Source organism: Astatotilapia calliptera, chromosome 9 (assembly GCF_964374335.1).
Source record: "Astatotilapia calliptera chromosome 9, fAstCal68.1, whole genome shotgun sequence".
Classification (NCBI taxonomy): domain Eukaryota; kingdom Metazoa; phylum Chordata; class Actinopteri; order Cichliformes; family Cichlidae; genus Astatotilapia; species Astatotilapia calliptera.
This window is the reverse complement of record NC_137430.1, coordinates 13846781-13869049: the sequence shown is the minus strand read 5'-3', so window position 1 is coordinate 13869049 and position 22269 is coordinate 13846781. Positions and strand designations below refer to the sequence as shown.

At 41.5% G+C, this 22269-nt stretch overlaps 2 protein-coding genes across 2 annotated transcripts in view; one reads left to right on the top strand and one right to left on the bottom strand.

Annotated features, from left to right (window-relative positions):
* The first annotated feature begins 7943 nt into the window (after positions 1-7943).
* txndc5 (thioredoxin domain containing 5) lies at positions 7944-17994 on the top strand. The gene is made up of 10 exons (XM_026179320.2): positions 7944-8229; positions 9138-9290; positions 9742-9847; positions 9941-10037; positions 10781-10896; positions 11163-11249; positions 14630-14791; positions 15413-15495; positions 15818-15947; positions 16271-17994. The coding sequence occupies exons 1-10, from the start codon at positions 8045-8047 to the stop codon at positions 16391-16393; spliced, it is 1242 nt and encodes a 413-aa protein (XP_026035105.1). The 5' UTR covers positions 7944-8044; the 3' UTR covers positions 16394-17994.
* Positions 17995-19594: 1600 nt separating this feature from the next.
* The window catches only part of bmp6 (bone morphogenetic protein 6), a 45496-nt gene continuing 42821 nt past the window's right edge, over positions 19595-22269 (bottom strand). The window contains exons 6-7 of the mRNA XM_026179318.2: positions 21618-21728; positions 19595-19872 (exon numbers count right to left, since the gene is read on the bottom strand). Coding sequence (XP_026035103.1) covers positions 19723-19872; positions 21618-21728 — 261 coding nt within the window. The 3' untranslated portion in view covers positions 19595-19722. The remainder of the gene's footprint in view (positions 19873-21617; positions 21729-22269) is intronic.

Here is a 22269-nt window from a genome sequence, read left to right as displayed (position 1 = left end):
TCAAACGCTTGGTCCAGCCACAAAGCACATATGGAGCAGGTAGTAATTCAATATCTTGCTCAAGGACATTTTGGATGTATGTGTATGCTTCACAAAAGACTGTTTTTGTTTATGCTAAAATATTATTTTGATAATGAGAATTATTGATTAACTGGACATAAAACACGCAAAAACGGGTTTCCAGAAGCATCGTTGGTCACACTGATCGACTAACTGAACCGCTAAGATGTCTAGGATGTCCATAAATCCCAGTTTTCTTTTCTCCTCTCATATTCCTTGCTCTCTTCTGTTTCTTTTTTTCTCTGCTGCACCTCAACTCCCTCACTCCCTGGTCAGTATATCCTGATGGCTTTACCAGAAGGAAGCGGGGCCTTTACAGAAAGGCTGTGAACCAAGAAGTGTCTGTAAAAGGCAGCCTCCTAGTCGGGTTTGGTCCCGTCATCACCTGCGATGTCTCACCTCATGTGACAGGTATAAATATTCATCAAAGTGCGGAGCAGTGTAGGTTCTTTCATCAGTTCAGACACTTTTGCAAATTAATCCAAGCTAGGAAAAAGCAACAGTCCAAACTACAGCTGTATTGCGATCGGTCTGGGCAAAATTATCAGCATTTACACGGAATTGGAAATGCCGAGTTTTTGTTAGGTTTAGTCTAGGTTTACTCTGTCTAACTCCTCCCTTTATGACTGCGTAGGGACTGATCATGTTTACGGGGCAGGTGATTTTGAAGCATGTTAATGGCAAAATCTGACAGAAAGCAAGAATGCTGGTCATGTGTCTGTGCATTGCACACATGCAGAGATTCAAATTTTACAATAAGGTACCCAGAGTCAGATCTCCATCCTTTCTCTAATATAAAATTCATATTTAGAAGACTACAAAAGGACAAGTCCTCACAAATTTTCAATGGATGTACTTGAGGAGTTTTATTTATATATTGCCAAATCATAACAACAGTTGCTTCAAGGCGCTTAATATTTTAAGGTAAAGACCCTACATTAATACAAAGAAAACCCCAACAATCATATGACCCCTATGAGCAAGCGCTTTGGTGACAGAGGGAAGGAAAAACTCTCTTTTAACAGGAAGAAACCTCTAGCAGAACTAGACTCAGGGAGGGGCGGGGCCATCTGCTTCAACTGGTTGGGTGTGAGGGGAGGAAGAGAGGACAAAGACATGCAGTGTCTCTACTCTGAGCCATAATAAATATGATTGATCAGACTACTGATGATGTCATAGGTAACAGTTAGATGTTTAGCTGTGTATCACTCACCACAATAGCGTAGCATGTTGTCTTCCTAACAATTGCTAAATGAAGTTGCTGTTGTTTTGCAGTAACCCAGAACTTTAGAGAAATAAAAGTTTTAAAGGATCAACATAATTCATAGTAACCCGTCCAATTGTCCAGACATTAGAAGCGGCTGTGGTTCAGGTGATATACTCGATCATCTATGTCAGAATTAATAATTTAAGATTGTCATTTATGCTTAGAAATATATATTCATTTATATGCTGATAAAAATCATATCCTTATTAGGTCTGATTCTGTGTGCACTTGTGTACCATGAGATGAGAGGAAGCAGTCTCGACGTTATAATTCTATTAAAGCCTTTGAAACCAGACTGTTCCGTTTTCTTAAAGGTTCGAGAGGTCACACCTTTAAATATGTATTTGAGACATTGACCTATTGCAGGTTCCTGTTCTTATAGTTTAGCAAGATGCTTACTTCTGCTTGTCTGCATAAGTTTAGGTTCATTGAAAGGTCGTGTGTCTATGTATAGTATGGCTGGAAACACACACACACAGACACTGATGTTGTTCAGAGATGCCTGCTTAAGAATGTCACGTGTATTTGTAATTGCATATTCATGAATGATTGCTTGCTGACAATAAAAAGGGCTGTAGCGAAGGAATCAGTTGAAGTTGGTTGAGTTCAGGTGAATCTTTTCCTCAACTTTGACTGGTCATAAGAAGATGTTTACAGTAGTCCACTTTGTGTTCTTGGCTTTTCTCAATGAATTAATTTGTTGGTTTGTTCCTATATCATTTTGTGATAGCTGTGCAGCTCCACATCATGCTATTGTTAAGGTGAAATGAGCTCCTGTTTATTGTTTTATTGCTATTGGTTATATTAATTCAAACTTCATGTGGCCGTTTTTATGTAGATTCATTTTAATGAGATTTACTTGAAAAATCCTTTTGTCTGTCAAAACAAAAACAAAACAAAATCTTAGCAAAGACATTCTTGCTTTTGGTTTGTTTTGCCCTGTGATTGTTTCTTTTTTTGGAAAGCAGCAGTGATTTGCAGTCAGTATCCAACCTGTGCACAGCTTCTGTGTGGAGTTTCCAAAAGAGAGAAAACAGCTAGCCCTGTAAGGTCACAGGCAAATGATAGTATTTCCAGGCTGTATATTCCTCATGAGGCCTGGCACGCCTTTAGTCATCCGCCTGGATCCAGCAGAGAGCAGCAGAACATAAAAACACTTTGCATAGAGAGGGCGTTGTCATGGCAATCCACAACCACCACAGCCTCTCAGCCTCCTCTATCCTTTTATGCGATTTCTTTCTTTCCATTTTCTTTGCTTTCTTTCTTTTTGTTCACCTCTGACCTTCTCTTATGTCCTCCTCGCCCCCTTTTCAGCCACCCAGATGAAAAGTCAAGGTGCTTTCTGATTTCCAACTTTAATCTTTTTTTGTTTTTTACTGGAAGTCCGCCAATCATGTGGGAAAGCCCTTTCCCAACTGTTTTCTTTTCCAGCACAGGTGCGTGCGGCATGGGTTTAAGCATAAGCTGTCTGCAAATGACATTGGTTCCCCTCTGTTGGTAACATCCTGTGTCCCGGATATAATACAGCCATGAGTCTCAGTCTTCCTAATGGAAACACTTCTGGCTTTGGATTGCATCAGGTTCAGTAGTGGGAAGACAATGCTTTAAGCATTTTTACAGAAAGAGTGAGTGTCCAGAGAGGTAATTCCCATATGTTTATATGACAGAATTAGATTTGGTCAGAAATAGACTCTGAAATGTTCCAGAAAGTCTTCTTAAAGGGTTTCTCAGTGTTTCCCTTGGCACTGGTGAAAAGCAGACCCCAGTTTGGAACAGAAAGACAGTATGCACTCGCCGACCACATCACTGGATTCAACTGCTCGTTAACACAAATGTCCAGTCGGCCAATCGCATGGCAGTACGCCACTGCATTGAGGCATGTAAACATGGTCAAGACTACCTGTGAAGTTCACACTGAGCATTAGGAGGAAGAAAGGTGATTTAAGTGACTTTGAATGTGGCATGGGTGTTGGTGCCAGACTGGTGCTCTGAGCGTTTCAGAAACTGCTCATCTACTGGGATTTTCCTGCACAGTCACCTCTAGAGTTTACAGAGAATGGCCTGAAAAAAAGAGAAAATATCCAGTGACCAGCAGTCCTCTGGATGACAATGCCTTGTTGATGTCAGAGGAGGATGGCGAGACAGCTTCATACCAATAGGTAGGAAAAAGAAACTCCAACAACAAGGTATGCAGAAGAGCGTCTCTGAATGCAAGAGACATTAAACATTAAAGTAGATGGGCTACACTACACTTGGTGCCCTTCCTGCCAGCTAAGAACAGGTATGGAAAACGTTGTCTGGTCTGATAAATCTCCATTTCTGCTGCAACATTTGGACAGTAGAGTCAAAATTTAGTATAAACCACATGAAGGCATGGATCCATCATGCCTTGTATCAGCAGTTCAGGCTGCAAGTAGTGTAACAGTGTGAGGGATTTTTTTCTTGGCCCACTTTGGGCCTCTTGGTACCAAATGAGCTTCATTTAAACACCACAGCCTGCCTGCATATTGTTGCTGACCTTGTCCATCCCTTTATGACCACAGTGTACTATTTACTAAAGGACCAAGCTCAAATCATCTCAAACTGGTTTCTTGAACATCACAGTGAGTTCACTGTACTCACGAGTCATTCAATCTCAATCCAGCAGATTACTTTTGGGATGTTTTCAGCACTACTTTGAATCTGTGCAAAGAATTAAGGCAGTTCTGAAGGTAAAAGGTGGTTAGAAATCAGGACCAGTAGTGTGTTTGTAGTTTATAGGATATATTGATCATCATTTCACCATGCTGACTTTTATCTACAAGCAAGCCTGAGACAAAGACTGCGATTATGACAGGAAAAGAATCTGGTGTCCTCTCTAAGGCCTGTGCCTGACCAGCCTGTATTTAAAAACTGATTTTCCTTTGGTGTAGAAAAGTCTCAAATCCCCTGCCTTGAGTTCTTTCTCGCTCGTTAAACTTTGGGGCTGGGACAAAACGTAACTGTGGCATAAACAACTTTAAGTTCACACATGCAGCTTCTTTCGGTCACTTTTCACCCCGTTCACCACCTGCTGACTCTTTCACTCTCAGCCACCAACTTCAGGCAAATTAAGAGAATAAACAGAGTGTCCTTGGGTCCCCAGAGTCTATTCATCTTTCTTTTTCCCATTACACCACGCTATGGCTGGCCTGGCAAGGTGCCTAGCAATCAACAATGGGTAACCAGCAGACACCCGCAAGTATGTGGCCTCCACTACAGCGGGATAAATGTAAAATATGTCGGCGCTAATTTGGTCATATTTACCACGGCTATATGACATGTTGAGATTAAATAGTGATGTGTGGTTTCTGGCTTGCCCTGGTAACAATAGAAGCCCCTTTGGGAGAGTCCAACCTGCACATAGAGGTTATTTATCATGTGTACAAGTCAAGGAAAATAACCTCATATATCATTTTTTTACTTTAAATTAACCATAGAGGCATTTGCGTTTCACTGAGTGAGCAACAGCTGGGACATAAGCAAGAGCAAGCGAGAGCTGTGGGTCAAGGCCATATTTTGATAAAACAGCTCAAATAATCTTTAGTGGGTGGGAGTTCTCATTCTGCCAACACCTTGGTGTTAGTACAGCAGACTAACTCATAGAAGGAATCTGATCGGAGCAATCATAAGAGACTAACAGGAAACATGAAAGCGTTTAGGATGGCAGCTCGCTGTGTGCGCCCAATCAGTAGCACACGAGGCTGCAGAGCGTCTTTCTTTTAAGAAAGAGTTTGACATTTAGTGTAATTTGCCTGTTTGCTCTTATGCCAGAAGTTCAGAGAGAAGATTGATACTCACGTCTATGGAAAGACATCCCTTGCCATGACAAGTAAATGCAGGGGGTACTTTTACTGTGAAGGGATAGATTTAAACCCAACCCACAATATTTTGCTAACCCAGCAGTGTTTGCTACCTAAGCCTAACTACACAGTGAGTTAAAGCAAGTAAAGCTCCCAGAACAGGAAACAAACTGCGACCTTGATGCATTTTATGAACCTGGATCTCGCCTATATTGCTGCCAACTGCTGCTTTATAAAAAAGGTGCAATCAAAAAGTTTTTCCTATAAAAAGATAACAACGTGCATTTCCTACCCCCTTCAAGGTTGTGTCCTTGGGAGGTAAAATACTGCTTCCAGTACTCCTGCTGCATTTCAATCACTGCCAATATATACAGGGTGTGATAGAAGGCAACAGGAAAAATCAAAACTGTTTTTATTCTGGGGAAACATTTGTTATATAGATATAGGTTAGTTCTGCTGCTGTTGTGCATTTTAAAGTGGGGGTCTACAGAGACTTGCTTTTGGAACCAGCCCAAGTGGCCAACAGAGGAACTGCAGTTATCTTTCTTTTTGAGCCGCGGAGCTTTCAGGTCATGTAAGTGCAAACTTGCAGTGGTCTCCTCTCAAAAAGGATGCAGCTGTCGGCAGACTGCTGACTCTTTGAATTTATCTGTTTTCTCTTTCTAAGGTAAGATATCTCCCACACGTCTTCAAAAAGATAGCCTAGTATATTTTTTACAGCCAAAGGTGAAAGATCGCCTCATGTCTGTCTTGAGGTCAGCGTACAAATCCTCCTGGGCAACGAGGTTGGCTACAAGTATGTGGCTTCTTCTTTCAGTGGATGTACTCCCTGTGGACAGAATAATCCTGTGTGTGTGTATTATTGGTGTTTAAAAGCTGGAAGTTCAATCATTGTCTTGGGAAATTACATGAAAATCTCCTGCCACTGGCTGATTTTAAAGTACTGTCACACACACTCATACAGAGCACTTCATAAACACCTCAGCCTGAACTTATATCTAAGTTGTGCATGGCCGGATCATTTTCACCCATAGTAGACCATCTGAAAGAGCTCTGTCTCGCAGGCGACACCTCTGTCTGTTTCCATGCTGTGACCTCTTTGTTCCTTTTTCCATTTTTACTGTTGTCCAGATGAAAAGTTGGGGGTGTGATGAGGTGGGGTGATTAAAGAGAAATACTGTTAATATGAAGGTTGTCTCCATTTGGTTTTCATGAAATCATGACTATAATAAAAGATGGGAGGACTTTCCAAAGAGCTGTCAGTTCACAGAGCCAGCAGGTACTTTCTACTCTGGGAACAGACACACGCAAGCAGCCTCCACCGTGGGAATATATGCATGATTTATATCCACTGTGGCCATTACGCAAGGCTGCAGCCCCCATGGGACGAGCTATTTAACCAGTGTAAAAAATTGGAGTAATTATGTTTGCTTAAAATGTTCTCACTTTAAAACATCATTTCCAGTGATGAGGAGGAGGCAACTCTGACTCATATCTGACCATCGGTGCAGAACACCAACAGTCTGTCTGCCATCTGAACCAGCAGCGATTTGACACCTGAGATGCTTTTTTTTTTAACAGCAAAAGCAAAAATATTAACTTTTAATGTGGTCTATTTTCACAATATTTCATTTTTTTTATGGATGTCTTCTAGATTTACACCCCTGGGCATTAAGAGAGCAGCCTGTCTTTTCAAGAAAGAGAGCCTCAGGTGTGAAGGAAACTTCTGCTGCCGGCCAAGATGGAGCAGTCAACCCGAACTTACTGGACCATTTGTAATAGACCAATTTGGCTTTTCCTTACACTAGCAGAGGCGGAACAAACTCTCCTGAATGTCTCAAATTTGATTTTTCTACATGACTTCAACTTTCCTCTAACATTTAAAAATTTAACTTCACATTTATCATCTTAAATTTGCTGTTGAAGTGTTAGTGAAGTCCATAAAGTGCTGCATATGTTGATCCAAAATTTAAAAAAATATATGGGGATTTAATGAAGCTACACTCTCTGGACACTCTTATTAGGTACACCCTGCTAGTACTGGAGCCTCTTTTGCCTTAGTTGTTCATGGTACAGATTCATCTAAGCACTGAAAACATTCCTCAGATACTTTGATCCATGGATCCAAACCAAAAATAGCCCCCAACCATTGTTACAAGGTAAGAGGATCCATGTTGTTTACACCAAATTCTGACCCTATCATCCAAATGTTACAGCAGAAATTGAGAGTGATCAGACCAGGCAGCATTTTCCAGTCTTCTATTGTCCAGCTTTGGTGAGCCTGTGTGAACTGTAATCAGTTTCCTGTTCTTAGCGGACAGGAGTGACAGCCAGTGTGGTCTTCTGCTGCTGTAGCTCATCTGCTTCAAGGTTCAACATGTCATTCCTTTGAAATGCTCTTCTGCATTCTTTGGTTGAGCAGTTGTTTGAGTTACTGTTGCCTTCCTGTCAGCTCAAGGCTGATATCTCTGACATCAACAAGGCATTTTTACTCAGAGAACCGCTGCTCAGTATATATTTCTATGGTAATAGTGAACTCTTTGTTATACTTATTGTTATATATTATTATACTTGTTATTATATTTGCACACCTTTTATTATAATATACATATCCCCCCCCTGGAGTCAGTAATACCTCACAGGCTTTCACACTTCTTTGTAAATTGGCACTTGTTTGAACCTGTCACATCTGATAGAGTTGCAAAGCGCTTGCGGGCCGCCACAGATCTACACAACACCGTGATTAGATGCCCATATGCTGCTGTGGTAAGCTCCATCTTGGAGCATCCCATCCAGGTCTGGCATTCTTTGAGTCAGAGGCTGCCAGAGGGGCGTGCTCGCAGAAAGTCAGTCCTTTCACACCAGCAGGGACACCGTTCAGCTGCCGAGATTCACCATGGCTTCATCTCTGCACCGCACACCCGTTTTGTTGCATTTTATTCACTTGTCGTTACTGCTTGCTGGTGTTTTATGCGAACTTGAAGTAGAAGAAGATGAGCATGCCAAGCACACGTACACGGTGGATATGTTCAACGAGGCGGTGCCCACTGCACCCCACTTTGTCATGTTTTACGCTCCATGGTAAGTAAACGCTCGCTAAGTTTTTCTTTTTTTACACACGGAGTTAAGCAAATTCCCCAAAAGTACATTGTCTATGTGTTTAATATTCTAATTAATACTGAAAACACAAAAGCGTTTCTGATACTGGATTGGAGCAAACCGGCAAATTAGCAAGCAAGCTAGTTAGCACGCAGGCTAGTTAGCACTAGCTCATTCCTTTCGCTCATTGAGTGATGTTAGCTTAGTTGCTAACTAGCAAAGCCAAAACAGCCAAGTGCAGCTGAGCGAAATGAAACGCATTTTCTTCTTTTATGCGGTTCTCGCTGTCGTTTATGCTAACACTTCGCTAGCTGCCAATATTCAGTGTGAAGGTTTGCAGTTGAAGGCTATACTCAGACAGTTAAACAGCTTTTATTCACAGAGCAGGAGTTATTGAGCCTCCGTTCAAAGTTAGTTACAGGGCTGCGCTTACGTGGCACGCACTGATTGACTGATGTTATAACAGTTGTTGCAAAACTGAGGTTCACGGTCCCCCTAGAGGTCCTTTGCGGGTGACAAGAATTCATAATGCCATTATTGTTATGCAGTTTAATTTGGTCACCATGCACTGCATAATGTAAACAGGGAACTGACGCTAAAGGCAGAGATTATGAGATTATGTGAGTTTTTTTTTTATTTTTTACACGTGATCGTTTAACTTTTTGCTTAATGGAGAGAGGTTATGTAAAAGTGAAGATTATGCTAATATGTTATGGAAATTTGTCTATATGTTGGTTTTATTATCAAATAACAGGAAGCAGAAAATATTGAAGCAGTTTGCCTGTGTCTGCATCCAGAATACAGTGTTCACATACACTGTTATGAAAATATAAACTCTCAGGTTTCCCATAATGCATTAAATCCCCCCTGTTTGCTTCTCTTATGTCAAGGTGCGGCCATTGCCAGAGGCTACAGCCGACGTGGAACGAGCTGGCAGAGAAATACAACAGCATGGACGACCCCCCGGTGTATGTGGTAAAAGTAGACTGTGTCCAGGACACCAAATTTTGCTCCAATGACCACGGCGTTAGAGGCTACCCTACGTAAGTACTAGACTCACACAAGCTGCTGTCTCATATCTTGGCCTCATCAGCTTCACTTATTGATGTCCGATTGCTCCGTATTTCATTTTTGTCAGTTTTCCAGAAACACAACAGAGCATAACGCAGCAGCTGAAGCATTTAGGCTTAAACTCCTCTTAGATCATGGAAGTAAAAAGTCTTTTTCATCACTGATTGACAGAGGAGTGACACATTGACATGCATTTGGTGGAATATTCTGCCATTATCTTAATGGCTGAAACTTGGATGTTGCACCATGCACACTGTAACTGCAAATGCAGCAGTTTACTCCATAATCATTTACAGAATACCTGTATTTATGGGTAAAGTTATAGCTAAGATTTTCTTTAACTCTCTCGTCCAGCTGTAGATTTTAAATTATAAATCTGCCATGCCACGTCTCATGGAGTTGAATATATTGTCTTATGTGCAGGCTTAAGTTGTTTAGGCCCGACCAGGAAGCAGTGAAGTACCAGGGCCCCAGAGATCTGCAGTCTCTGGAGACCTGGATGCTGAAGACGCTCCAAGAGGAGCCTTCGGTTAGTGGTTTGGTGTTCATTCAGTCATAACCTCACGTCCTCAAACCAGTGCAAAACTGATGCTCATGCTTTTTGTTGCTGAATGTTTTGCAGGAACCAGAGAGTGAACTGGAGCCTCCTAAAGCCCCAGAGCCCAAACAGGGAATGTATGAGCTCACCGCCCTCAATTTCAAGACCCACATAGCCAAAGGTAAAGATGCATTAAAAGAGATGCTGTGTAGAGCTTCAGTTAGGCAACATAATTAGCCAAGCGACTTTGCGTATTTACGCAGCTGCATCCTGCTGTAACAGATAAGCCGTGTCTGTGTTGCCGTCATTTTTGATTCTGCTTTCAGTTTTCAGCCACACCGAGTTTCTGGATCTCACATTGGAGAATGGAAACACCTCATTAACTAGATTTACATAACTGACATTTCACCACCCGAGTACCCGAGCGTTAGTCAAAGCCAGCCGACTGTAAAAACCCTCGTCTCCCGTCGCCTCACGTTTCTGGACTTTGAGGCAACAACTGCAAAAATTAACGCCGCTCACGATAATTGTCTCGCTGAAATTACGCCTCTTGAGCTCCACTGAAGTTGAATGTTTTGGTTTTGAAGGAAAAAAAATAAATGATTTCTTGTTTGGAGATGAAAATCGGCAGGATATGACATAGGTATTTTTAAAACGGTGTTTATAGGTCCCCACCTTCACATCTTGGCAACAGGGCTGCAATAAACGTTGCTTAATTGGTTCATGTGAGCTGTAAGAGGTGTATATCCTTTTACAGTGTTGAGTTTGCAGTGAAATCAGCTTTCTTATGTTCATTTTCTGGACCAATAAACTTCAGCCTCGCTTTGGTAGATTTGTGTAAATGTATAAATTCCCTAAAAGCTGGTGTGCAAATGCTGCAAGGCTTTTCATGTTCTACCTTTCTTTCTTTTCTTCCTGCCTCAGGCGCCCACTTTATCAAGTTCTTTGCACCTTGGTGTGGTCACTGCAAAGCCATGGCCCCAACATGGGAACAGCTGGCCACCACCTTTGAGCACTCTGACGATGTGAAGATAGGAAAGGTGGGTTCAGATGTTAAAACAACAGAACAGATGGACACTCACTACAATGAAAGTTTACTTTCTTGAATTAGTCCCAGGTCCCCTTTGGGCAAACATTATTTACTCTTAAATGATTCCTGTCAGGAGCCTGTGTGACAGAACAGATGTTGATCATATAAGGAGTTAACTATTTGCATACTGTGTTATAAAAACAGACCACAGAGCCAGTGTTTGCAGTGTTGCGACATTCCTGTTTAATAACACAAGTTTGTGTATTTGTGAACTAGGTGGACTGTACTCAGCACTACGAGGTGTGTTCTGAGAATGGTGTGAGGGGATATCCCACACTGCTCTTCTTCTACAATGGAGAAAAGGTATGCAAAAGGTTTGGGACTAGCTCTGTGTGTATGCATGTGCTTACACACATTGCTTAGGTGTTAGGTCAATAAACAGTAACTGTCAGGAAAATCAAAATATAAAAGGTTCAAATGGATGGTGCCTTAGAGACCGGCTGAGGAGTTCAGTCATTGAAGCTCAGAGCAGAGCTGCTAATCCTCATCGAAAGGACCCAGTTGAGGTAGTTTGTATCTGACCAGGATGCCTCATGGGCATCAGAATATTTTGTTAATTCCAGATGAAATTATGTAGTCACACTTGCTCCAAAACAGTAACTAACTAGACTAAATTCAGTAATACAAAATATATGCAATAATACTAAGTGCAATAATCCTTTCTGTCATCGTTGTATTTTTACTCAGTTGTATATAGTATTTGTATTTGTATTCTATTTTTATCTTATTGTATATTTATTTTATTTTATTCTACTGTATATAGTATTTTATTCTATTCTGTACAGTTGTGTACTGTATTTATTCTTATTGTATTCTAATTTTTGCCTCATAACTTTTGCACTGTCCACTCCTGCTGTGACAAAACAAATTTCCCACGTGTGGGACTAATAAAGGTTATCTTATCTTATCTTATAACAAAATAGCTCTAATATATAAATATCTCAGTATATTGCACAACATTGAATATAGATGAAGTTGAAATTGAGGTGCCCTTCTTATTAGGGGTGCAACGATACACAAAATTCACGGTTCGGTTCGATACTTTGGTGTCACGGTTCGATATTTTTTCGATACAAAATAAAATGTTCATGCCTTTTTAATTTGTCATTTATTAAAATTATAAATATATATTTTAACTCAAAAGTACAGTTTTTAAATTTAACCCTAACCCTTGTGCGTGTTTTTTATTTTGACAGCGAATGCGCACCTGCGGACCACTTATGTGCAGCCCTGGTTATTTAGCTCGTCATATTGCAGCCACAGAAATTATTTTGTCCATGAAACCATAAAGCTGCACTTTCTTTTTGCCTTATAGTCTGATTTGTCATAACTTTTCCGTTTTGTGGTAAGCTTTTCTTTGGCTGTCACTTCTTCACCCTGACCTGTCTTATTTGGCTCAGCAGAACTGAAATGCTTTTACACACTCACTCACATAAGCTCAGCGATTCTCTGCGCGATCAACCTCTCACATGTTTAAGCTTGCTGCGGGAGATTTCACTTGTCATGTTTGCATAGTAAGCTAACGATTGATAAGAAGATGTCAGAGGAATTGGTGCACAAATTATCATCACTCACAGATCAGTGCTGTCGCTCTCTATACACAGTTCGCGCTATTGCAAAGTGAAAGCAAAAAACAATCGCAAATTCAAACGCGACTTCAATATGTCACATATTGACAGTGGCTCACCGATGCCAATGACATAATTACCCAGCTACATTTCCGAAAGAATGCAAAAGCATTGACATATATTTTTCCTACAATAGCCCGACGGGCAGGGAAGAGATAGATTTTGGTAGCCCGACTGAAAAAATCGCTAGCCCCGGGACGTCGGGCTAGCGATATTGCAAGCCCTGTATCTGATTGAGGAATCACTCATCTTTGGAAAAGAGTTTATTACAGAGAAATGGCTCTTTCCAAAATAAAAGCTATACTATCCGCTTCTTCTGGGCTATATTCTCAGCAGCATATTAAACATATCAGGTCCCCATAAGGAGAATCATGTGCTAACAGCTGTCTAAATGACTGATAAAGTTTGTAGCATGCTTGTTGTTTTTGTCTTTGCACTAGGATGATGTCGGTGTAAATGTGCAGTCATATTCGTTGTGTTCCCACTAGTGCTTTCAGGTTAACCTCGTTAAAATGACCTTAACGCCACAACACGGCAAATCTCCGTTAACGAGCTACCGCCGTTCGCCCCGTGCATGGGGCTAGACAGCCAACACGTTAACGAGCTAACTGCGCTAACACACTAGCTCCCACCCATGTAATTAAGCATTGCTGGCACATCCAACATACTGTTTTACTTTAGTCCATGACTCGCTTACCTTCAGGGTCATACGTCACATGAAAACCAAAATAATTCCAAAGGCCAGATCTGAATGAGAGTGGGGAACGTCCATGTTGCAAGGAGAGCTTAACTTCTGTCTTGCTAGCTTGCCCTGCGCTCTTCCTTCTGACGATGCTGTCTGTGTGGAGCGCTCAGTGGATCTGCGCTCGACAGTGCAGCCTAGGCGGAGTAGTCGAACACAGATTCACTGAGCGCTCCACACAGACAGCATCGTCAGAAGGAAAGTAGATAAAATAAATTACAAATGTTGTATTGTTCGATACATATGGGTACCGAACCGAAAGCACTGTATCGAACGGTTCAATATTGATACGAATATCGTTGCACCCCTACTTCTTATATACTGTGCATTAGATGGAGGGATTGTACAGGGTGATATCCACAGGCAGGAGTGATTTCCAGTGTAGTTCAGTGGTGCATTTGGGTAATCTCAACCTGTCACTGGATGTGCTCCTGTGACTGGCCAGCACGTCTTGGAATGGGTGGGAGGTTTTGTCCAGCATTGTCCTTATCTTGGACAACATCCGGCTCTCCAACATCACCTTCCAGCTACGTCCCCACAATGTTACTGGTCTTATTGTTGGTGCCCTCAACCTGCTGCCCCAGCATGCAACAGCATAGAGTGGCTTCATGAAGTGTGTCATGAAATGATGGTTCCCACATTTCATCTTTTATCCCCACGTTGTTGTCGTCTGCTCTGCTATGTTCTACACTTATTTCAATAACTTGATCAATAATCAGCGACTACTCAAGAGCACAGTGAAGTTTAAAAAGTCCATGCAGCTGTAAGGTCGCTGTTCGCTGCTCAGTTGAACCGTCAAATGTACAAAAATGTATGATTGCGGAATTTGTATAAAATAGTTGTACAGATGTTGGGAGTCGGTGTCATAGGCATTTGTTTTAGTGTCATTCATTCCACTTGTTTAGGAGACGTGGTACATGCAAACATACATGTGCTAAATCATTTCAGTGTGATGATGATGATTCATACTAAGCTGCTTAAATAGTTACAGAGACAAATGTGAAGGCAAGTAAAAACCCACCAATGTTATCACAGTGAAAATGGCTAATGTTTTTCATCTGTAGCATTAAAATTCTAAGTCAGAGTATAATCGGTCCATCAAAATGGTCTCAGAAACACACTATATATGCCTTTGATAGCTGGCTTGAAAAAACATCCTGCTTTTCTTAATAACAGCGTTCTGTTGAGGGGAACTCGTTCGGTTCAGAGGTCCTAGGAAGAAAAATAACACATTTGATGCGTACATCCAAGAAATATTCAAAATATTGTTACACTGGTTACAGTAACTCTTGTTTCTTGTCCTCTTGTCATAGACAGAACAGTACAAAGGAAAGAGAGACCTGGACTCCTTCAAAGACTTTTTGGACAACCAGCTGAAGGCTGCACTCACCGAGGAGGAAAAGCAGGAGGAGCAGAAGGAGGAACCAAAGGCAAATGAGATCCCTGCTGAAGAGCCAGCTGAAGAGGAAGCAAAGGTGGGTGTTCACAACAGAGAGGTGTTGTACTCGGATAATATTTTGGTCTCCTCTTTTTTATTTCCTGTTTTGTATTTTTAAGTGGGGACATTTGTGTGCCCCGTTGAACTGGTGCTCAGAGACTTTAGATACACAGCAGCTGCACATTGCAGTGATCGTTGATGCATTCAGTGGGGTCCTGGCACTGTAGCTGTAAAGTTATTGTGATTCTTAAAGGGCTTGAATTGTGTATTTTTTACATTACACACACAGTGCACTTCTTCTGGATGCCATCACTGAGAATCTGCAGCACATGAGCAGCTGTTATTTCCTGTTGCAGTGAAACTGTTCAACACAACACATGTACACGCAGTAGTTACACTGTAGGTCTTTGAGCATGGCACCCATTCAGATTCCAGTTAGGTGAGAGACTGGCAGCTAAATTATGCCAGGATTTTGCATATCTTTTATTAATGAGATGATGTGGGCATTACTGGGGAACATAACCTGTGCACACAATTCAGAAGCTCTCACTCCAGTAACAGAATAATAAATACAATAATGCAATAATGTCGTCATGGTGAGGAGAAAAACGGATCCATATAATTCCAACTTGTATTCCTGTCCTCTTTCTGTCTGTAGTCCAGTGTTTTGGTCCTGAATGAGGACAACTTTGAGGAGACTGTAGCCAAAGGATTCACCTTCGTCAAATTCTACGCTCCATGGTGAGATTATTGTTTGACATCTTCCTTTATTGTGTGTTGTTAATGCCAAATGAATCATGACGCCTCAGAAATTAGTTCAAGTATTAAATAATGCTGAACCTTTGTCTGCAGGAGAGGGTTTAAAACTACTACGAGTAAGATGAGTCGGAGTGTATCATTTTTAAACAAATATACGTTAAGTACCTGCAGATGTCTGAAGTAATTATTGTTCTAGTGACTAAAGTGATTAAACTCCTGATTTAAAATGTTGGCAGCCAGTGTTTGAAACACAATTTGTCAGTCAGTGAGAGTGATGTCACTCTTGTGTTATCCTGCTGTCTAGGTGTGGTCACTGTAAGAATCTCGCTCCAACATGGGAAGATCTTTCCAAGAAGGAATTTCCTGGTTTTACTGATGTCAAGATTGCTAAAGTGGACTGCACTGTTGAGCGCACACTCTGCAACAAGTACTCTGTAAGTGAAATTCTGTCCAGGCACTGAATGCTTTGCACTCGGAGACTGTTTCTGGCGCACGTACCCTTCTGTGAGCTTTATATTTCTGCAAGATTAAATGTGTTACAGTGTATGCAATAAACTAAAGTGGTGGATTATATCAAAGACATAAAATTCTATAACTGCTACATATTTTAATTAGATACTATGAAATAAAACCCTAAAGCAGATTTAACAGTCCTGGTGGTTGGTGCACACATGTTTTCAGCTTGGAGTGAAGCCATGGTTACCCAATGATGACAGTATGGTGATATTCTTTTTTTCTTTTTTTTTCTGTTATCCAGGTGCGCGGTTACCCCACCTTGATCATCTTCAGAGCAGGGGAGCAGGGTGATGAGCATCACGGTGGGCGGGATTTGGAGAGCCTGCACGACTTTGTGATGAAGCAGGCACGAGACGAGCTGTAGATACAGGCTAGTCGGCGCTCTCTCTCTCTCTCCACAACTCTACTCGCTCACACTGCATATCTGGCTAATAGGACACCACCGTCTCTCCTACAAAAGCCAGACCCCTACTCTTCCCCCTCTCTGTCAGTCATCCAATGACAGGCTGGCGCATTCATCTTTTTTTGGTATTCAAGTGCAGAATCATTCGGTAAGAGTGTTTGGAAGGTGATCGTACTTCTCATTGCTCTTGCTCAACCTTAAACCACGTGGCGACTGGTTGGGCCTGAAGATGAAGTAATATGTGCGACGACCACTTTGCAAGCTCTGCTCAGAACCAGAACTTTTCACAAGAATACAAGAAATGTTAAAACAGTGGCACTAAAGTTTCTACCTGTTTGTTTTTTAAATGAAGTGTTTCTGACGTCTCTGCCATTTGACTTCTTTTTTCCCCGATGCTAATTTGTGTACATGAAATTTTTTTTTTTTTTAAATCATAAGCCATTAGTTTTCTATTACTGTCACTCACGAGGCTGTAAAAGTTTGTGACTCTCCAATGTGAAGCAGAGTGTTAAGTTGAGGGTGCTTCATAGTCATGCCAGTGATGGCCTGTCTGACTTAACTCTCAGGGAAGAAACCACACAGACTGGGAGGTGATGGAGAAGTCTGTGATTTTACTGAATCTGACAACTTTTTTTTTTTCTGTTAATCAAGATTACCAGATCCTGACTGATTGTTTTAGTCTCAGTGATCGACCATCCCTTTCTACTTCTAGCATTGGGAGTGTTAGGCCTGGACCATGCTGCCCCATCACTCTGTTACTGATCTTTTGTGTTACTGCTTCTGTTTGGACAAGCCATCGTTGACGTGAAGTCTCCCCTAACATTATTAGGTGTCGATGTAAAAACGTGAATGTTTGTATTCTTCAGGCCAGGTTTATCCTTCCTTAGAAGGATTTGGACACAGAAGGGTCGCTCATCGTCTGCACTGAAAGGTCGAACTGCTGCTCAGGGTGAGCTCAACTCCCATCGTATCCACGTTCTCACCGTGATTTCCATCTATTCTTACTGAAGCGACAGCCTAAGTTGAAAACATTGTATCGGGATGATTTAGACCTTTGGACACCAGAGCCATCGGCCTGAGTAAAATAGACGATGAGGTTCTGATTACAGTTAATCATTGAAGTGGGCAGGAACTGGCAGCATTAAAATTCAACACAAATAATTTTCGGGGGGATTCGAAGGTGAAGCCTTAGTGAAAAAGCATTTGCAGTGTTTCAGTGCACCTTTCTGCAATTAACCGCCGTGTAAACTGCACCCACCTGTTAGGCAAATGCTCTTTGACCCAGGTTACGTGGAAAGCATGTGTTGTGTGAATGCAAGGCACCATTTATTGTTAAACCCAGGTACTCAAACAGTCTGAGACACAGCAGTTTTTTCTCAGTAAAAGTTTTTATGGATAGCACATGGTCTAAGCAACTCCAGTGACAAAGTCATGTTTTTTTGTTGTTGTTTTTTTCCTTTTCATGGGTTATAGTTTGTGCACAACCCACAGATTTTGTACAAAAGAGTGAATAATGGCAAAATGTAACATGAGATTTCGTAATAAATTTTTCTCAAAAATAACTTTGCATTTTCATTTTGCTCTTGCATCTGTTAATAACGTATGTGATATTTTTTTTTTTAATAAAAGGTGCAATAAATAAGCTGAGAATGTACAAGTATTTACAAAAAAAAACTAAACATGATCACAAATGTAAACAGCAGCTTACCAGAGGTATATTTTGTAATGTATGATTGGTTAGGCACAGAAGGTATTCTGATTCTTACTGGTATTAGTTTTTCATTAAAATATGCTCTAAAAGTACTCATGTCATTTAAAGCTCACAGTTACATACTCTGTTGGGAAGACGTTGCCACGTGACAGGTGACAAATTAAAGGAAAAACCAGGCACTGCTTTTCAGCAAAACTGCTCGAATGCACGTTTATTTTTAATTCTTCAGCTCTCTAAAACTTAAAGAGGTGATTGATTGGTCGAAAATCTACCAACCTGGGTTGAGATCTGGTGACTTGAGGGCCACAGGCTCTATGAAAGGGGCAAAGCTGTTATCCTAGAAGCGGCCATTAGCTTCAAGATTTAACACAGAACAAACTGATCCCGTCAATGAATGCTTTAAAAGAATAGTACGAGATACCCCCACTGTGCAGGGTTTGAGCATTCAGGTTTTTCCATTAATTTGTCACCTGTCCATATCCGAACACAGTTTCACCCTCGGGGTTGAAAAAGCAACCGGCTAATTTCAGAACGCTGACACAAACCGTTCTGCGGGATGTTTTTTTTCTCTACTATTTCATGATGGGCTGTCAGGAGTGGAAGCGTTTGTTAACTTTATGAGAGCAGCGACATGGAAATGGCCATTTGTGGTATGTCCGAGGGATAAGGCTGTATTCTTCGGTTCTTTGGAGAAAAACATCAGTTTAGCCACAACATGCATCATGTTGAACCAGCCTGGCAAATATTGACATGGAGGAGAGGAGGTGGTGGTGTCGGGGGGGATATTTGGAGCGGTCCACTGCTAAAATAGCCTGCGGTCACTTTGGTTAAGTCCATATTATATTTTTGGGAAGGCAAATATGGCTCGAGAAAAAAAACAGCAGAGGGGAGGAAGGAAATATGAGTGTGCTGACTCCAAAGTATCATTCAGTTCGTATTAGATGGTTTTGGTTAACAACATTTTGCACAGAAAAAAGAAAGTCGGGCTGATTCACACCACTTGGAAATATGACGGGGGTGTTAGCCCTGCAGTGTCATGTGCTGTAGGGAAGCTGTTCATTATCTGAGCCTCCTGCGAGAACTGATGCACCTTGCTCTTTTTTTCTATGTTGGAGAGAAGACGGGAAAGAAAGCAGCACTCTGACTGGTCCCACGACAGTTCAGTTTCACCCTCTCAGGGAGGGAGAAGGTGCAGTAGCCTCTCAGGCATTCATACACACACTTCAGTAAACACATAATATACAAACTTAAATGCTTAAATGCCTCCCCCCACACATACACACACAGTCATTCATTCAGTTGCAGACCCATGAAGAGAAGACCCCCGTCCACAGCTAACAGGAAGGGTGGTAGACAACTTGGTGGCTCAAGACTGGAACAAGGTGAAGTTGCCTATGGATGATCCACATGTGGTGGGGAATACTTGCTACTTGATATGTTAGCAGGCTTAACAATTATGGAAATGGAACATGGGAATGATCTTTCAGGCATGTTGAAGATTTGGGCGGGAATCCGGTGTCTACCTGAGGTCAACGTACACCCAACTTTGACTGAAGCACTACCAGTCTTCATCTGTCTGTCAGTGGCAGCCGCAGGCCCGCACCACCATGTTCTTGTATTTCTTCAGTATGACGTTGGAGTTGTCGTCGAAATAGAGCACTGAAATGGCGTGCAGCTTGGTGGGGGCGCAGCACGGCTTGGGTACGTTCTCGGGGTTCATCAGGTGCACCTGGAAATAATGAGAAAGACCTTCAGCCTCTTTATGTGTCACAAATCCCCCACACCCTCTTTCTATTATCAGAAAAAGTAGCAATTAGAAATGGATGATAAACTCACAAAGGACAGATTTAAAAATTGATTTTATTATATTTTTTAATCATGCCAAATGTCGGATTATTTGACATTTCTTTAATGGCCACTGGAGACTGGTTATAAAATCCCCAACCCCACGTGGCCCAACTTTACAGCAGATATTAAAATGGTTTGGACTCTCTCAGTAGCATCTAAATTAAATTGACTGTGTAGGGATGCTCTTCTTAGATCATTCAGTCACTAAAATTATATAAAGGTTGATTTAAGTGACAGGTAGACACAAATAAATGGAGGTATAGCCACTAGCTTTCTGCTAGCCCACACCTTGGCTCGAAGCGTACTCACAGCCCTTCCAATAAGGTTGTGCTTCAGTCTTAGTGAGTGAAAAGCTAATATTTGAATCATTCATTACTAAGCAATAACAAATATGTCTCTTTATCTGTCCACTGCACCTGTACAGCTTATAGATATAGATAGATAGCAACTTGCTAACCAAGCTGGCTATCATTAGCTGATAACATAGAACTCCACCCTCTCGTCTAAATATGGCTGACGTTATCAAGCTTGATTAGACAGTAGCAGTTATAAATGGTACAAACTGTACACGTACACATACCTGCTAATCTTTGTTTACCTATTATTGACAATCTCTTCCACAGTGTGTGTTTTGTCCCATCACCCCCAGCCTGGTTCTGCTGGTTTCTTTTTTATCAAAAAGGATGTTTTTCCTTCCCACTGTCACCAAGTGCTGGCTCATAGGGGTCAAGCCAAGGCGCAATGATTTCTCTGTATTATTATAAAGTGTCTTGATGGGACTGTTGCTGCGATTTGTTGCTATATAAATAAAACTGAATTGAAGTGAATTAAGTTACTAAAATGCTAGGATGGTACTCAAGGAGCAAAAACTAATCGGATGGTCTGTCCCGCACAGACTACATTAAAAATCCTCCCAAGCACCAACAAACATGTCAGAGTGGTCCAGAGATTCAGTAACTCCAATTAGTATCAGTAGAAGCTGCTTGGCTATACCGTCTATGCTGCCACGCTCCTAAATCCTGCATCCAATTGGGAGTTATGAAAACACAAGCTATCATCTGTACAGTTGTTTAGAACAGGGAAACTCTTCACAGAGACCAACTTTTTTTGAATAAGACTGTATAAATATATATATTTTTAATACCATAAACATTTTAACATGGAAGTCTATGGGGACTGATTCCATTTGAAGGCTGCTTCAAGTGGCCACTAGAAGAAGAGCAGTTACTCCATGTGTGGATGCACCTCATTTGTCTCTTTTATGTTTCGACCGTCCATGACAAGTAAATTTAATGGAGTTAACTGAGCTTCACAGAACTGTAACGCTTTATATTCACCGATATTTATAACCCTAAGAAGGCCACGGCGACTAGATTAAAAATACACTGTCGAAACACTCTCATATGCTCCTGTGCTTATTTTTAAAGGTCATTTAGACACACAATAGACCACTATTATATCTCGTTGCAGTGTTGCTACAACAATCCTAAATCCACAGGAAAAACTGTATGAGCACCACCACAAAGTTCTGGCAGACATAAGAGACGGGCCTAAAATGACTTCTTCTTCAATGTGTTAAGAATACACACATACTTAGTGTGGTAAACCGTAGTGGGATGGTCTTACCAGCGTCTGCACAATGGCGTGGTTGGTGGCATTCATGTGGGCATTAAGGGGGAAGGAGCATTCTCCATCACAGTAGTTGGCTGCGTAGCCGTCAGGAGCAATAATCCAGTCCTTAGAGAAACACGTGAAATCAGTTGGTTTTGGGATGAACAGAAATGAACAGTTTTGTTATTATTGGTTCAGTACAGCTTCACTTTCCATGTAACCCACCTGACTGCTGTTGGTAAATTCAGAGTTAACGTTCTCTCTGCGGACAAATCCACAGCGCTGTCTGTGAAATCACTCAGAGCTAATCCCTCTCCTCCTTCCTTCCTTCCACTCTTTCTGTCTTACTGTTTGACTCTGATGAGGTGTCGACAGGTTATCCCCCCACTCTAATTTGTGTTTTGATCTAGTTCATCTTCCTGTCAGTGTCAATCAACCGTCTGTCTTCACCTTTTCACTCTTCTGACAATCCCTTTCATTATTTCCAGCTCCCTTCCTCTGTCTGTGTGTGTGTGAATGATTGCTGGCAGTCTCCCTCTAGATGTCAGTGCTGTGTTAACAGCTGGTTGTATGTACCTCTGCCCTTCTCTTTTATTTCTTCCTCTGTATCTAAGTAAACACGCACACACACACTGTGATCTCCATTTAACCTTTTCTATGTCGCATC